This window comes from Fukomys damarensis, unplaced genomic scaffold, assembly GCF_012274545.1.
Source record: "Fukomys damarensis isolate Sample0158 unplaced genomic scaffold, DMR_v1.0_HiC HiC_scaffold_17, whole genome shotgun sequence".
In the NCBI taxonomy this organism is placed as follows: Eukaryota; Metazoa; Chordata; class Mammalia; order Rodentia; family Bathyergidae; genus Fukomys; species Fukomys damarensis.
The window spans coordinates 70,433,081-70,450,938 of NW_022900929.1; the positions used below are offsets into that span (position 1 = coordinate 70,433,081).

The 17,858-nt window shown below is 39.6% G+C and overlaps 1 protein-coding gene across 1 annotated transcript in view; it reads right to left on the reverse strand.

Moving 5' to 3' along the window:
• The window catches only part of L2hgdh (L-2-hydroxyglutarate dehydrogenase), a 33,766-nt gene that overhangs the window by 5,694 nt on the left and 10,214 nt on the right, over positions 1-17,858 (reverse strand). Inside the window, exons 5-10 of the mRNA XM_010632708.3 lie at positions 16,889-17,020; positions 10,657-10,819; positions 8,990-9,024; positions 4,216-4,383; positions 2,963-3,120; positions 1,725-1,856 (exon numbers count right to left, since the gene is read on the reverse strand). Of these exons, the coding sequence (XP_010631010.1) occupies positions 1,725-1,856; positions 2,963-3,120; positions 4,216-4,383; positions 8,990-9,024; positions 10,657-10,819; positions 16,889-17,020 (788 nt within the window). The remainder of the gene's footprint in view (positions 1-1,724; positions 1,857-2,962; positions 3,121-4,215; positions 4,384-8,989; positions 9,025-10,656; positions 10,820-16,888; positions 17,021-17,858) is intronic.

Consider the following 17,858-nt stretch of genomic DNA (forward strand, 5'->3'; position numbering starts at 1 on the left):
GTTCTGTTCTTTTTTTTTTTTTTTTTTGGTACGGGGATCAAACTCAGGACCTCATGCTTGTGAGGCAGGCGGTGGCACCACTGAACTAAATCCCCAGCCCCCATGCAGACATGCAGAATCCATAAACAATAAATGGTATTATCATGCTTGTTTTTAAGCCTCTATAAATAATATCAAACACATCTTCTTCTCTTCCTTATTGATAATTTCCTGCATTTAATAGCTACAGGAACCAAGATACGGAACAAACGTAATTGCTGAATGTACCCAGAATCTGTCTTGAAAAGAACTCATCTGGAATTGAGCTGAATCTGTCCCCAGATGCACCTGCCTAAGTGCCAGTGGACCTGGTAACAAATTCACATGGTACATCCACAGGCAGGAGTCACTAGTGCCCATAATCCCCAAGTCTTGCTCTACCATATGAAGGGCTTCTATGAGAGCATGGTAATTGAATATGGGTTTTGAAGGCACTATAATCATTTGTACATACAATTCACTATGCTAGGCTGACCTAGTGTGTTTTCCAAGGAATATTAATAGCCAGTAACAGAAACCAGATTTGACCAGTCTGTTTTCAGATTCCACGTCTGTGAAAGCAAACCACTGAGCAAATAAAGCCTGGATATTTTTATCCCTTCCATTTCAGAAGGTAAGTAGAAGAGTAAAGGAGATGAGAGTAAAAATATTAGCTGGTTTTAATAGTTCCTCCAAGAATTCGAAGACACTGGTCTCAGTATGATACATTAGAGTCAGATTTAGACCAGGACGATCCCCTAAGGAAGACAGCTGACATGATGATTATCGGTCTCTTCCCTGACACAGTCGAGCCTGCTGACACTTTACACCAGCCTAGTTCAGCAGCTGTTACAGAGGAGCAGATAGTTAGTGTTCTGGAGGGTTGTGAGGGACAGATTCTAAGTGCAGGGTGAGTACCTCAGAGTACACTGCTGATTAGGACTAACAAATGGCTTGTTCAGGGAAAAAGATGAAGACTCTAAAAATATCATGAGAGAGAAAAAATAAAGAACAGGCTTGGCTGGTATTTAGAATAATCTATAGACTGGGTCTGGAAGACTGATATCTAAGGAAAAAAAATCCATGCATACATACAAAAGTCACCTTTACTTTGCCCTGCACTCCTGCAGCAAGGACCTTGGTTATTACCACACCGCTTCCCACTGCTATTCTGCATGCTGACTCTCAGGAAAGGGCCTGAGAAAGAACAACAGTTATAGAGAGGGAGCAGGGTGAGATGCCAGGTCTTCGAGTGTTTCTAAAAAGTTTCAACTGATCAAAGTATAAAGTTTTAATGTGTTTATTAGCTAATAAGTTAACATGGTAATTGATTCTTTTACAGAGAATGGAAGACAAAGGATTTGGAATCATAAGAGCAAGTGTCCAGGAAACTTTAAAAAAAAAAATTCAAGCCAAGACAGTTTTTTCACGCACGATAGCTCAACCCAAAGGCTAAGGTGCGTCACTGTGAAGCTGAGATGGAGAGTTCCATATAGAGGTATAAAGAGGTCCAGCCAATGATAAACGGCCCAGCACCAAGGGCTGTGACAGCAATGACCACTCCATGCACTGCGAAAGCGATTCAGCAGTTTGTTAGGAAAAAAAGGAGCAAAGAGTCAGTGAACAAAGTGTGCTTAGAAGTCCGACCCACCTCTCAAGTTCACCAAGGTTAGGAATGCATTTACAACCCGTACTGGTTTCCTTACCTAAGTATGTCACTGGTAGTAATTTCAGGGATAAACTTTTGAAGGTACTTCACTGTTGCACCAAGAAAACAGGCTTTATATATTTCATTAACTCCATAGGAGAAATTCTGGAAAGCCAGTTTACTCAAGCCACTGAAAGCAAAGAAAACCATTTCTTTATCAGAGAAAGGACTTCCTAGTATAAAACACCTTTACAACTACTAGATATATATATTTTTTGGTGGTATCACAGAAATCTAGGCAAAATCAAAAGAAGTACATATTAAAAGAAAATCAACTTTTGGTCAATATAAGAAGGGAACTTCATGAACTGAAGAGGTCAACACTTTCCAAACTTAAATTCTCAGAGTACTGAGAGCCTTGTTGCTGAGTTGCTAGATTGCTTAAGCAGGGCTTGAACTTGTGATCATCCTGCCTCAGCCTCTCAGAGTACTGGGATTACTTTAACAGATCTTGAAATGAGGGTATTAAATAAGTGAACCATCTAGTTAGCCAGAGGCAAGATATTCTTTTATGTCAAATCTTCTGGTGGGAAACACTGCTAAAAGAACCGAACAAAATACTTCCTGATGTTATTTCTTACAATATTGAAGCATCTGCATCTTAGACTAACACAATGATACTGTTCGTTTTCCACAAAAGGCAATGCTTTGGCATCAGCAATTTCTCCTGTAACTTACAAAGTAATGGGACTAACTTGAAATGGTCCTACCAAAGTAAGCCAGTTACTGATTTTGAAAAAACCTTTTTTTTCCCCTTTTCAAATTCAACTGGAAAGTTAGTTTTGGATTGTGAGATACATGAATGGCTCTTGGTCTTACTTTCTTTTAACCAGGACATCACCCTGGCTCATCAGAATTTTCTTTAAGTAGTTAAAACATTATACTTAGAGCTGGAGGTATAGCTCAATGGAAAAGCTCACGTTTGGCATGCACAAGGCCCTGGGTTCAATCCCCAGCACCAAGAAAACATAAAAAAGTACTCTGCAACAATCTTAATTTAGGTTAAAAATAATATGTCAATCACGAACATGAAGAACTTCTCTCAGAAGGAGAATATCAAAATTTCCCACATTAAAAATAAATACATTTCTTTTTTTTTTTTTGAGATGGAGTCTCTGATTGCCCAAACTGGCCTCAAACTTTTGATCATCCTTCCTTGGACTCCCAAGAAGCTGGAATTACAGAAAGGTGCTGCTGCATCCAAAGTAAAATAACTTTTCAAAGGGAAGCTGTTACCTATTGATAATTACATCCATAGCATCTCTGGCACTGAAGTCAAAGGGTCTGTAACCTTCCCGTTTAAAAGCAAGTACTGCATTAGGCCCTAGCCAAACATTGCCATCCATCCTTGGCGTAAAGTGAACTCCTAGGAAAGGAAACCGGCTATCTGGGACCTACAGATTTAACACAGCAAAGAAGTATTAGCACCATTTCACAATCTACTTTATCACAGAAACAAACATCCAATTTGTAATAGAAAACACTTCCTCCTGTGCATTTCACGTGCACTTGAGCTATACTCAGATGATTTCCTATTAACATGCTTCTGCCCAGAAATGCCATCTAAGAACCCCGATGCAGTGACACTAATGCACACTACCCTATCTATTCATCCTTCTGGGTAAAGAAAAAAAAGGTGAACTCTCTACTTCAGTATCACCGCTCCTTTCTGCAACTAGGGATGTCCGTGACTGGCAAGTAAACTCAAGGCTGCAAGGGAAAAAGGCCACGCTCATTGCACAAGGTTTATGAAGTGGACTGGATGAGGTTGAATCAGATGACTGGTATTTTGGCAAGGTCGAAAACATCAAATAGTTGAATGATAGCTGAATCAATTTCACCCGGTTCAACCTAATGTATTAGAAGGGATTCGCTCATTTCCAGGGTAGTTTCAGACAGGAGAGTGACATTTTCATTTAAACTCCTGTCTTTAGCCCTTGGTCCTACAGAGTGGCCACATCCCTTTTCTGTGAACCAAGAGAGGGCTGGGTTTTTGGATTGGCTCCAGGGAAAGTTCCCCGTGGGTGCTTCCTCTGCCAGAGAGGAGGAAGAATCTGCTTCTCTCTTGCTAGCACTTCCCATAATGCTTTCTGGAGATGGGGACTTGGATACAATTAATTATAACTTAATGAGCAGGGTATTGGTACACAGATTTAGGGATTTAATCACATTAATAGCTCTCCAGCCCCCCACTGCCTTGGGCAGAACTAGGAAATGAACCCATGGCCTTGTATATGCCATTCTGCACAACATGTTACCACTAAGCTCTGAGTATATCTCTATTCCTTATTCTTTTATTTTGAGGCAAGATCTCGCTAAATTGTCTAGTCTAGCCTCAAAGTTTAGATCCTCCTGCCTCAGTCTCCCAAGTAGCTGGGAGTACAGGTGAGTGCCACAGGCCTCGCTCTTCTCTTACTTTGGATGTTTGCATTTCCTTTATGCCTATAGCCAGCTTGAGAGGATGAGAAACCAGAAACATCTTTACTTACTGGGTAAATATTTCCTTTTACAAGATAGCTTTTTTCAGGCTTCAAAAGCAGGTAATCCCCCCGGAATGGTACAATTCGAGGATCAGGACTGCAGCCACTCAACTCTGAAATACGGTCTGAGTAAAGTCCTGCACATGTCACAACATACTGACATCGAATTTCTTCTCTCTGGTGCAAAACAAAGAGCATGGTTAGCTGCCACATATAAGAGAGAACAGGTGATAGTTTCCTTTCTATGTGTGAAAGTTTAAAAAAAATTTACCTGAATGTACAATAATAATTCATAGAGGGTAATAAGTAGAAAGGTTGAATTTGATCAGTTCACACTGTTATATATGTGTGGAAATATCACACTGAACCCCATTAATATGTATAATTAATATATACTAATCCAAAATAAAATAATCATTTGTTAAAAAGCATGATTTGCATAGGTAGGAGTAGAAAAGTCAAGAGGGAAAAAAGGATGATAGAAGAGAAAATTGGAGTACAGAAACAAGACTGTTTCTGAAAAAAGGAAATTCAATGTAGTTATCAGCAAAGTAAGTTCTCCAGCATTTAGATGACAGCTAGAAATGCAGTAGGATATCACCTCAAATTCCCTACTTTAATTCAGAGATAATATGGCTTACCTACTAAGGATACTTAAGCTACATGTGCATGCATAGATACACGTGCTTATTCTACTAGGACCTAGCAATGAACTTCTTAACTATTGTTGCAGGAAGCAGCAAACTTTGTTTAGATGACCTCTGCCAATTTGGCCTCTTCTCAATTTCAGACAGTTTGTTCCATTTTCTCTGAGTAATAATCCTGTTAGGCGTGGTTTGTTTCACACTCAATAATCCTACTTGATTCCAACTGTAACCTACCCACCAACCAATTTCTCCTTCCTGCTCAATTCAGACTTTGCAAACTGAGGCTACTTTAGAAACTTCATTCACTCAATACACATTTACGGAGAGCACACACTACAGCCAAAGTATGCCTTAATGACAGAATACTAACCTCAGGCTGTTGTGATTTCCCACAAATTTTATTCTGTGATTATCTGCACATTTTTAGCTTCAATTCATCCTACCAGGCTTAGCCAATTTATCACCTTATTTCCTAAATGACTTCATTTACCCTTAATTCACTACTAGACACTAATTCTCATCTTTTCTTTAAGACAGGATCTCACTACATTGCTCAGACTGGCCTAGAACTTCTGGGCTCAAGCAGGCCTCTCAGTTCAGCTTCCAAAGTACCTGGGACTCCAGGTATATGCCATCACACCCAGCGCTACTTACAAAGAACTAGGAACTCCTTGCTCTTGGTGATTTTCTGTTCTTATTCACAGGCAACCTATTTCTAGAGCCTTGGAGTTCTCACCTGTGTCAGTTCTTTCTTTCCATCCCTCACAGACTTAGCCTGATTCTATTGGACAATATTTTCAATTCTATATGCATCCCATTTTTTCCTTGCCAGAAATGTAAGTCTCTAAGAGTTATATAAGTTACATTTTTTGAGAAAACTCATTAAATTTCTCTATAGTAAATTTGAGTTAGCTAGATTAAATCAAGATATTTGTAAGACCCTTGAAGTCAAGGACTACGTCAGAGGTAACAACAAAAAAGGCTTCCTTCTAAACAGGTTAATATCTTTCCTGTTCATCTATAGTTACATACCAGAAGTACAAGAAATACTTTAATGTGATACCTATCTACCAGTTCCTACTTAAGAGATCAGCAGTTCTTTTATTCTTGGAACATAAAATATAGATAAGCCTTATGATAAATTTATAAAACGATACCAGCATGCAATAGTTCTCTTAAAAAAACAAAAAACAAAAAACAAAACCTCAAATGACAGTTCCAAAGAAATGATTAACAATGGCCACAGGGCTCTGAAATCATTCTGTGTTTTACATGAAACAACCACTAAATTCAGTAACATTAATTCCCTTCCAAACTGAAATTTAGTCAATACTGAATGATATATTTGCTCAATTATAAATTTCTTTTAAAAACAAACTATCCATCTCTATTCGTCTTTCATAAATAAGACATTTCTCCATGTCTAGTGTATAAATCTTTAATCTGTAAATCTGCCCTCCAAAAGTTTATTTTTAAAATTCCCTTTGACTTCTCATAAACCACAAACATTCAATTTGGTAAGTGGATATGAAATTTGAATTTGAACCCCAAAACTATACTAAAGGAAAATGCCAAGACAAACAACTGTACTACAGTAACTGTGGGCAGAACACATGGCCACCGGTAGCCCGTGAGCCACTGCACATTATCACCCGATGCCACATTCAAGTGAAAATCTCCCGGGCCGGGACAGAAACATTGAATTTCTCTTTGAGTGGAGACCCTGGTTATTCTGCTACTTGGGCCACCTGATCTAGCAGGTCTGCTGGTAACCAAAGTGTTGGTAACAGGCCATGATATTTTACAAAGGCTTTAGCAGGCCCTTATAGGTAAATCACAGTACAGAACTTTAGAAATTGGAGGAAAAGATAACACCTTCCTCTGTGGATGATAATCTTCTTTTTGAGAAAGTGCTTCTGGCCTTGATTAAATATTTGACCACAGGTCACCAAGTTACCATGCAAATTACCTGTTATTAACTGGGTGTTGTCTAATTCACCAAGCCACAAAACTGGGTGTGGACAACAGCACTCCATCATCAAAAGGAAGTATAATACATAAGATCAAGGTTTTATAGGCCCTGCAGGCACATGTAAGTTACAAAGGCAGCAGTTCATGATGTCTACTTCTACAAAAGTACCTGTTCCTCTCAACTTGGGCCTACGGCTGCACAGAGAGTTCTCTGTGACCAGCTGGCCAAGGAAGAAGGAGCACGGACCTGGTTTACAAATGGTTCTGTACAACGTTCCAGCCCACTGGAAACGAACAGCTACAGCTCTAGACCCCCCTTAGTAAAGTCCTGAAATACTGTGGTTTAAGGGAAGTTTTCCCAGGAGGCAGACCTTTGAATGTCACAGCTGGTTTATCCTACCCAGGACAGATGGACAGAAATAATGGAAGACAGTGCTTCACATGCAGTACTGTAATTAATGGTTTGCCTGGTTGGCCAGGGAAAGAAGTTCTGAAGATATGTGAAAGGATCAATCTAAACAGGCTAGGAGGGTGAAGATATCTGAATTCAATGTGAATGCTCACTGAGCTACAGAAGATTTTAATAATCAGTAGACAAGACAACCTGCTCCATAGATGTAAAATGGCCTCCTCCCCCAGGGACCGCTGTCCTGGGGTTCTGTTTCAGGCACCTTGTTTGTGGTGCTTGGTTATGGAAACCTGAGAAAACTTAATATTCCCACCTCCTCCATTCTCCCATTACCTAACACAGGGTTTTCTCAACCTACTGACATTTGTGGCTGGATAGTTCTTAACTTGGGGGGCCTCTTCCTGGGCCTGTACCCATGAAATGCCAGTAGCCTTGCCCCTCCCTAGTTGTGACAACCAACAATGTCTCCAGACATTGCTGATGTCTCTTGGGGAGCAAGATCACTTCCATTTGAGAACTACCGACCTAGTCTAAGACGCTTAAATGGTGGTTGCCCTTCCACCTCAGTACACTCATACCTTGGTAGTCGATTGCTTCAAAACTTGTCAAATTTGGTAGTGATGCATTTTTACATAAAACTATTGACTCTGCACTTGTCATTTGTTTAGTATTCAATGAGCAAGCTAGAACTCTTCAGTGGTGATTCATACTTGCTACCTTTTCCAGCCAAAACCATCTGGTAATTGTCAACCTCATGCAACCAGTTAACAAGTCCCAAGGTACCACTGTATTTGAATTACAGGCTCTCAAAGGGGGTGCGTGACTCAATATAAATATCTCCCAAAGACAATGCAGTGAATCTTCTATCTTTATTTTTTTGGTTCTATGAGGCACAATGACACCTTTTAGATGCAAGTATAATTTTACTACTCTTTATTTGGAAGCTACATATAGTTATATGGGGCCTATATGGATGCTACATTGGTAGGCATAGATAGAAGAGTTTGTACTGTGCTGCTCTAGTTAGGCTAGGGGCTATGCTTGGACAGATTCCCCTTCTCTTTTATGTTTCCAAATTGACCTGCATATGACTTGGCAGGCAGAATTAAAGCAGCAGTCGTTATTTTCTGAATTTTGTCCTAGTCCAATGTGGTGGCAGACACCAACTGCCCAGCAAACCCAGCTCCATATCCAGCTCTTTGTCCCAGGTTGGAGAACCTCTGACTGAACAACTCGCTTTTGAACCTCTGCATCCCCAGCTCCTCTCATGAGTATGCACAGCCTAATTCCTCAAGTAAATCCTGCAACACGCAAAAGGAACTCCGCTCTCCTGATGGGTCCCAAAGACACAGGAAATCCAGTGCTCTCTGTCATTAAGTGGTTCTTGCTTTGATTATGTAAAGTTGAAGGAAAATAGGCCCCCTCCCTCTGCACAATCTGTGTGTCCTCCTACAATCCTTGAATTGCTAGAGAGTTGGCAGACTGATAAAATATGTTTTGTCTTAAAAATAACACTCCAGGTTCCGGTAGCATCCTATTCTTTGCCAGCACTGTCACTTCATGAAGACTTCCCAAGCTGAAACTTTTCTTAAAATGAAGGCTGTTAATCTGCTCTAAAAGAATTTCTCTTGGGATTACTTTTACATTATGCAAATTTCATTCAGTGACTTAAAATATTATAGACCTGTGGGTTAATTCAGCTTTTTTTAAAAGGAAGGCATGAAAGTGGGCAACAGTTTTGCTTAAGAATCTTTACCTTTGTATTCTTTATCACAATTGGATATTTCAGCCCTGAAAAAAAAATTAGTGAAAGATTTTTTTTTAGCAAAAGGTCACCATTATTTAACAAATTTAAATGACTAGTAACAATTTAACCATTAACAAATTTATTTTTTTGAGACAGGGTCTCACTATGTAGTGAGACTGACCTGAAACTCACTATGTAGCCCAGGCTGGTCTTGAGCTCACCATGATCCTCCTGCCTCAGCCTCCCGAGTGCTGGGATTACAGGCATGTGCCACCACTCCCGGCCCCATTAACAAATTAAATGACTTTCTTCTTTCATAATTGTATCCAATTTTTCATTCTAAACTGTTTTTTTTTTTTTTTACCATGTAACAAGATTAAACTAGTTCATATTTGACAATACATAAAACTGGTAAGTGTTTTAGCTTGTCTGAAGTCTGTGCTTACAAGTCATTCCCACTTTAGATCCAATACTGACAGTTCTAGCTTTTCACTGAGCGCTGCATAGTGGGCCATAATGGCCCAGTATGAATTTTCCCATAGAGATGAAGCTACAACATGAAAGGTTGTTAGGCAAATGTTGCTTACCAGATTCTTGCAGGGTATGGGCTGTTTAGAGAAGCAAGAAATACCATAACACAAAAAAATTTATAACATTAGTTCCCAGATACATGGGATCTTAAGGTCTTAAAAAGCTTATGGACAGAAAATTAGGAAAACGATCTACCTTCATCATGAATTTTATTTATTATACTACCTACCTACAACAATCTTATTTAACAATTTTGTTCATCATCCTAGTATTTTTTTTTAAAGTTATTTATTTTTTTGGTACCAGGGATCAAACTCAGGACCTTGTGTTTGTGAAGCAGGTGGTGGAACCACTGAGCTAAATCCCTGGCCCAATCCTAGTATTTTAAAGGACACTGGATGAATGACTCAGATGTCCTAGATGTCTTCAAAACCTCTCAAGGTAAAAAGAACTGAACACTACTTTTTACTCCTTTGAAATTTCTGGAAGCAAGCAGAGAGCTTACAAATTTTTCATTTGTTTAAAATAAAAACTAAATTTCCTCAAAACAAAACAAAACATACTCTAAGTACAATCTAAAATGAAGCCAAGTGTAGTGGCACATGCCTGTAATCCCCACATTCTGGGAGGCTGAGGCAAGAGAATTCAAGCCTTGCCTGGGCAACTTAGTGACCATGACTTTGTCTTAAGATAAAAACAAAAAGAGTTGGTAATATATCTCAGTGTGAAGGTGTGGGTTCCCTCCCCAGTACTGCAATTAAGTAAGTAAGTAAGTAAATAAATAAATAAAAGGTAGGGCCTTCAGAATGTCTGAGTCTTTTCTATGGCTGGGGGCTGTCTCTCATGGGCAGGGTGGGGAAGAGTTTAGGGACTAACTGTCCATACACGTCTTTGGCAGTTCTGATTTTAATACTAGTGCGTCTGACCCATTGGTGCCTTGTTCTTTCAGCACCAGACCCTCCTGGGAGTTCTGGTTCTCCTGTGTCCACTCTCATCCCCGTCCCTCCTGTACCCGCTCTGGCTCTGTACCCTCCTCCAGCCTAGCTCCCGGTGGCCCTCTGACCTCACCACCCCAAACAATAACATCCCCAAGTTTCACTCAAAGACAGTGCAGGTTTTCAATAGGAGAGACAAAGGTGGCTTACCATCTTTACTTCTGGGTGGGCTTTCTCTGGCCATTTCAATTTCTTTTACTTCAAAATTGGTCATAACAGAGCCACCTGCTTCTTGGAAATCATGGGCAAATGACAAAGCTATCTGCCGATAATCCACAATGCCAGTGTATGGACAATCAATAGCCATTAGACCCTGGGACAGAATTTTGAAAAAAAGCCAACAATGTAATCAATAGCCAACCAATGAGATTTCAAAATTTTATTTTTTGAGGGCTGGAGATTTAGCTCAGTGGTTCTGCCGCCTGTCTCTCAAGCTCAAGGTCCTGAGTTCAAACCCCGGTACCGCCCCCACAAATTTATTTTTAGCTGAATTTATTTATTTCTTTAGTTTGATAAATAACACACATTATTTTTGCTTGGCAAAAACTGAATCTTTTTTTTTTGAGACTGGAACTTGTGATATAGCCCAGGCCAACCTGGAAATTGCTATGTAGCCTAGGCTGCTCTCAAACTCAAGATCTTCCTGCTTCAGCCTCCCAAGCACTGAGATTACAGGCACATGCCACTATGCCTGCTGGACAGTCCTAAAGGAAAAAAAAACATAAAAACTTGCTCCATTAAATACCTAAACTTGATGATTACCACATGTATATAATATGTCTAACAGAAAATAAATAATGCTAGCTAATTTAAAAAAAAAAACTTATAATCAGAAAACAATTTCCCTCCTAGAGGAATTAATTTTGCTACCCTGGATCCCCACCAGCCCCTTCGGACAGGCCTCCTCTAGAAGGTCTTCCTTCTTTTCTTTCTCTGCCTAGCTTTGCTCTTCTGCAAAGTTGCCGCCCCCCTCTCCCCATGTATATATGCTGGGGAAACGTGAGGAGTCACTGCCAATGTACAACCTAGAGCCCTGGCCCAGGACTGGTGCAGGGCAGAGGTAGCCCAGTCCTGATGGGGCTGGAGTACAGGCAGGCTGTGACAGTCAGCTGGGAGGCGGGGTGGGTACTGCCAGGTCAGCAGGCCACAGATTGAAATCAAGAGGCCATGGTAGGTCAGGGGGCTGGAGAAGAACCAGGAGAGCAGGCCAGGGAAAGTTGAGAGCAGAGCTTGGTCAGGAGACAGGAACAAACAAGTGTGTGCTTGACCAATAAAGTTAAAAGAAAATGCAGACCGATGGGCAGAACTGAGGTCAGAGGTAAAAGTAGTTAAGATCTGCCCAGAGAGAGCTGGGAAGAGTTATCCTCTGAAGGCAAAGTTTACTGAAGCAGTTAAAAATTCTCCAGGATCCTTCCCTGGGGAGTACCTAGTCTCCATCTTCAGGGGACAGGTCCAAGAAGACCTTTAGAGCTTCCCTGATAAACTTCTTTTTTCTAGATCACTTAAGAGAATCAGAAGTAACCCTGTGCCTTAGAAATTCTGCCCAACATTCCTGGGAGTAGGGCTGAGGTTGGGAGAAAGGAAGGAATTTATTTAAGATATCTTTATGAAATAACCAAATTATATTTTCTACTATGCATTCCTATGCCTTAATGAGGACGAGTTGCCATTTTACACAGCACATCATTTCTGCAGAGGCCTCAGAAACCTCCTCTTTTATAAGTTACCAAGTCATAGTGCTTGGCACGCGGTAAACAAGAAACTTTTCTTTAAGGAGAAAAAAAAAAAAAGATCTGTTCTGAATCAGTTCTTGTAGCACTCTTCAGAAGCTCTGTGACCATGGGAAAATAACAACTAGTTTCTTCATTTGTGACACCGAAAAATAGTGTGTATGCACGCAGTATTATCATATATGCACACACATTCCATCTCCCATTCCAAGGACCTAGCAAGACCAAATGTTAGGGGCAAAGAAAAATATCCTGACCTAGCCTAAGTGCTTACCACATGGGGAAAGTTTTGTTTTGTTTAACAGTAAAACCTGATATAAAGAATCCTGTGTTCCAGTTCCTTTTTCTCTTTACAAGAATCTATAACAGACAACAATCAGATATGATCTTCTAAATCCATCAAATTTCAGTACTACTAGGAAACTGATAATCTTGTTTATTAAATTCTAAAATTAAGTCATTTTTACATCACAACCAAATGTATAGTGGAGTCAGCTCATATGTCCTTTTTTCCTTTTTGACACCAATGTTTAAATTTTAAAGAACTTTTCCTTAGCAAATAAGAAACTGTTAAAAACTGACATGCTTTTTTGAAGGTTATAAGCTGTTTTATTCTCAAAAGTAATACTTGATAGGAACATGTCAGTGATGTTCTAACATCTTCGTTTTACATTTAAATTCCACTGGAATCACATAAGCAATGAAACAGCAACAAGTTTAATGTACTTTCAAGAAGCACCTGTTCAATAAAATGTGAAGAAAGCCACTGTTTTGGACTGAGTTCCTGTACTTAGCCCTTCCATATCAAACCAAAATGCTGAAGTTCCATATCACCAGATTAAGTTGTTTATTTGACTTTCCAAGAAATCAGGAGAAACAGATAATAGCTAAATCTCCAAACTGGCCAGTTTGAGCCAGCACGCTAAGAAAGTTCCCTCTACTCTAACCCTATATGGAAAGTAATTTTGAAGCAAGCAATCTGCTTCTTGTTCCTTATTTCTGTTTTCCTAAGTCCCTATCTGCCTGTGGAGCCAAACACCTTTGCTCAGCTAACCAGGGCTTCTTTTCACTGGAGCTACAGTAATGAAGATGTTAGGGTAGCAGTCCAAGGGACGAGGGGAAAGGAAAGAGTCCAATCACAGCCACCTGACATCACAAAGGAATACAGCAATGCAGTGGGGAGTAAAGGTCTTTTGGTAAATGATGCTGGGTCAACTGGATATTTATCAGAGGAAATAAAATGTACCTTGACCTTCATATCATATGTGAAAATCAATTCCACATGGATTATAGATCTATAGTGAAAAGTAAAGCAAAAAAAAAAAAAAAAAAGAAAATTACATGGAATATCTTCCAGATCTTGCAATAGGCAAAGATTTCTCAAACAGAAAACAAAAAAGCACTAAACATAAAAGAGAAATATATGTGTGAATTGCTAAATTGACTATGTTAATATTTAGAACATCTGTTCACCTAAAGACACTATTAAAGTGAAAAGACAAGAGGCTAGGGATTTAGCTCAGTGGTTCGGTGGCCTGCCTTGCAAGCGCAAGGACCTGAGTTCCATCCCCAGTGCTAAAAAAAAAAAAAAAAGTGAAAAGACAAGTTACAGAAAGATATCTGTAATACATGTTTAGATATATCACAAACACACACATATATTTTGCAAAAAAATTTATCCAAATTACAGTATATAGTGAACCTCTAATATCAATAAGAATTAATAATTATAAGGAAACTAAGCCAAGTAGGAAAGTCAGCAAAAAAGTCAAACAGATATTTCACAAAAGAAATTACTCAAATGGTCGATATTAGCATGTGAATAGGAAAATAACTTTGAGCCACTGGCAAATGTACATTAAAAGCATAATATAACACTCGAGTTGAGCTACAGGAGGCTCAAGGGTTAAGGCTTTGCAAATATTTCAAAATCTGAAAAACTCTGAAATCCGAAGCACTTGTGATCTTGTCCATTTTATATGAGGGATACACAAACTGTATTAGAAACCCACCGGAATGGTTGAAATGAAAACAAACACTAAGTGGTAGTGAGGCTATGGAGCAACTGGAACTCTCTCCCACTAGTAATATCAACTGGAACACACACTCTGGAAATATACGCATAAATATATCACATAAATATATGCAACCTAGACAATTCTTGCCTACGTATCTACCTAACAGAATACAAACGCATTCTCTAAAACATGTGCTAGAAATGTCACAGAAGTACTATCTGGCATGGCTCCAAATTGAAAACGATCCTAATCCCCATCAATAGCAGAACAAATCATGCTACATTCACACAATGGACAGCAACAGATACACAGCAAGGACCACAAACTACAACTACATGTAACAGTATGGACAACTTTCATAATACTGAATAAAAAAACCATAGAAGGGCACATATCATATGATTCTACACACATAAATTCAACAGCCTATGCTGTAAGAAGGCAGGACTTTGGTTACTATTCAGGGTAACATACTCTTGGAGTGTATGAGGGGAGACTTTGAGGCTGGTAATCATTTCGGTTTTTATCACAATGCTTGTCACATTTTGTACAAATTCATGAAACTACAGTCTTACAATGTGTTATATGACATGGTTCCAAAAAATGAGGGTGCAAAGATGCAGAGGGAAGTTAGTGTATGAAAATACTAACTGGGGATTTATGTATAGGCCAGGCCGGGGATTTAGCTCAGTGGTTCCGCCACCTGCTTTGCAAGCGCAAGGTCCTGAGTTTGACACCTGGTACCGAAAAAAAAGTATGGGCCAGGGGTTTAACTCTGTGGCACCGTGCCTGCCTCACAAGCCCAAGGTCCCAAGTTTGATCTCTGGTACCGCAAAAAAGAAAAAAAATGTATACATACAGCCCTAAATATTTGGCAGGATGGGGCATAAATATGACTCTGAGCTTCCCCGTAGCCAATGCAGAGGACAATGCAATCAGTTAAATGATTTAGTGTCTATAAAAACAAAAATAAAAATAAGCAGACTGTGCTCAGGAGGAACAAGGCTATTCTCAGAAAAGCTGCAAGAAATTTCTCCTGAGAGTTCTCAGAGCGAGATGTTGTGTAACACAGCAAACAACATATATCCTCAACCACATCCGTACACTAGAAGCCACAGTGAATGACAAAGTGACCTTCCCCAAAGCCTGATGCCATAAAACCAAAGCACAATTCAAAGTGGCTAATGGGGCAGTATAGGATGTTGGGCAGGGAGTAGGGTGGGGAAGGCAAAACACTGCAATGTAGGGGGCTCCCACTGATGGTCTCAATAGATGGAGCAGAATAAGCGGTTTACACACCCACTGAGGTTCCTGCCTTGGCCTGCTGAGTGGCTGGGATTACAGGCATGTGTCTCTGGCGCTGAGGAAATTATGCTCTTGTTAAGCATTGCCTGGTGGTGAGTTCAGGATCACACTGCCTTTGCTCTGGTTTCTTTTTTTTTGAGACAGGACTTCATGAGGTAGTTCAGGCTGGCATTAAACTTACTATGTAGCCCAGGCTGGCTTTTAATCTTCCTGTCTCAGCCTCCCAAGTGCTGGGATTACATGTGTGTGCCACTACACCCAGCAAGGTCATGCTTTCTAAAGACAAGTATCTCTTGTATACAGTTAGTAAAATAATGGAAGAAAGAAAACAGAAAATATAATCATTTATTAGAACAGTCATTGGAATGGTCACTGAATAGTTACCAATGAAAGCTAACACGCAGAGTAACTTAGTGACCTCACTTAGTGACAAAGTTATGCTCCTGCCACCAGGTCATTAGTGGAATCAGTCTTTAAATGAGGAATTGCATATAATATGTAGATTACTATATACAGAACAAAGAAATGGTCAAAGGAAACTCCAACTTGATGACTGCGTTTACTTGCATAATTCTTCCATGCAGCACTGTAATATGTAACAGAATGTGAAAGTACAGTACTGTATGGTACAGTCAGCAAACATTACAGTACTGAATAAACAAGGTGTACAGTACAAAAGAGACAGTGAAGCTCTAGAAACGAGGTACAGAATTGTTCAACTAAGAAAATGATGGGTGGTAACTCCAAGCAACGGGTTCTAAGTCTGAACAGCCTGCCTCGGTTTTAAGTCCAAACAGCTGTTAAACAGGTAGATCATTAAACAAGGAAGATCTGGATTATATTATTATTCAGGTTTCCTTCAAAGAATAAAGGTGTTTTTCCCCATTGTATACTTTAAGCCAGATACTCTACAATTCAGCCTTCTCATCCACACCAGGCACTTTTCTAAAATACAGAGCTGTCCTCCTCCAAAATTTTCAGCTGGACCTCATGCCTACTGGAAAAACTTCAAAGTGACTGGCATGAACACCAGTTCCTTTACACAGGCCCAATCCTGCCTCTCCAGTCCAACCTCTTATCTCTCCCTCCACACCCTACGTCCCAGCCACACCTCCCTGTTCAGGGTTTTCCAAACAGGACATACTGACATTTTCTATGTTGGTCGGGGTCCTATTTTCTCAAAGGGAAACAAAAAATCACAGCTCAGAGTTTTGTGGCAGTGCCCTCTGGTGACTGTCATCTCACTGCTTCTGTGACAAGATGCAAAAGGACTGAGCCCTTAATGAAAATACTCTCTGGCCACATGCGTGAGGCTGGTGAAACACTTACCCTACAATATGGCTCCTTCTTTTTTATTTCCTCCTGCTGGATCAGTCTCAAGCTCTGGACGCCATTCTGCAGGCCCCTCTCATATAAAGCCTGAAGTCTGGGAATTTCTTCTTGTTCAACAGCTACTATTAGCTTTTAAAAAATGATAAAGATCATGGATGGAGTTTAATATATTATCAGCTGGGAAAGATATAAAGTCAATAGAAAACCATAAATTATTACATGACTCAAACAGGGGTGATTTAAATATTTTTAAAACTTGTGTATCTATTTCCCCCTTCCTTCATGCTTTTATTTTCTTCTTTCACCAAGAAAAGTTGACTTAAGAAAGTAGCATTAAAACAAATTTTCCCCGAAGGTGAGATGAAACCTCGATCTCCACTTGTGTTATCTACAGTCTCTGCACACATCCTGGACATGAGAAACCCTTATCATTACATTTCCTCAATCCCAGGGACAAGAGAAATATGGGTTGCTCAGCCTTTGCATTTCTCAAAATAAATGGCCTTCTTATTTGTATAAGGAAATGTGCAATACCAATACCATACCAAGACTGCTGGTACTTAGTGTGATGGGGTATTACTGATGAAACTGTCCTTTTTATTTTCTGATGTAAATTATAAAGCACTTACAAATGAATTCTACTGCACAGGAAAAAAGATAGTAAATTCATGAACTTTCCTCAAATCATATTTTCTATGTATTTCTGAAATTGAGTGTCTTCTCTAACAGTTACAAATCACTATTCCATACCAAGAAGTCAACAAAATTTCATGAGGTATAAAACTTTTAGTAAAAAGGTTTGAAGGCTACTGATATCAACAAACTTAAAAACAGAAGAGGAATCAAGAGACACAATCAAGATAACAAATAAATAGGGCCAGGGATTTAGTTCAGTGGTGTCATGCCTGCCTGGTAAGTGCAAGGTCCTGAATTCGATCCTTGGTAGGAAAAAAAAAAAAAAAAAAAA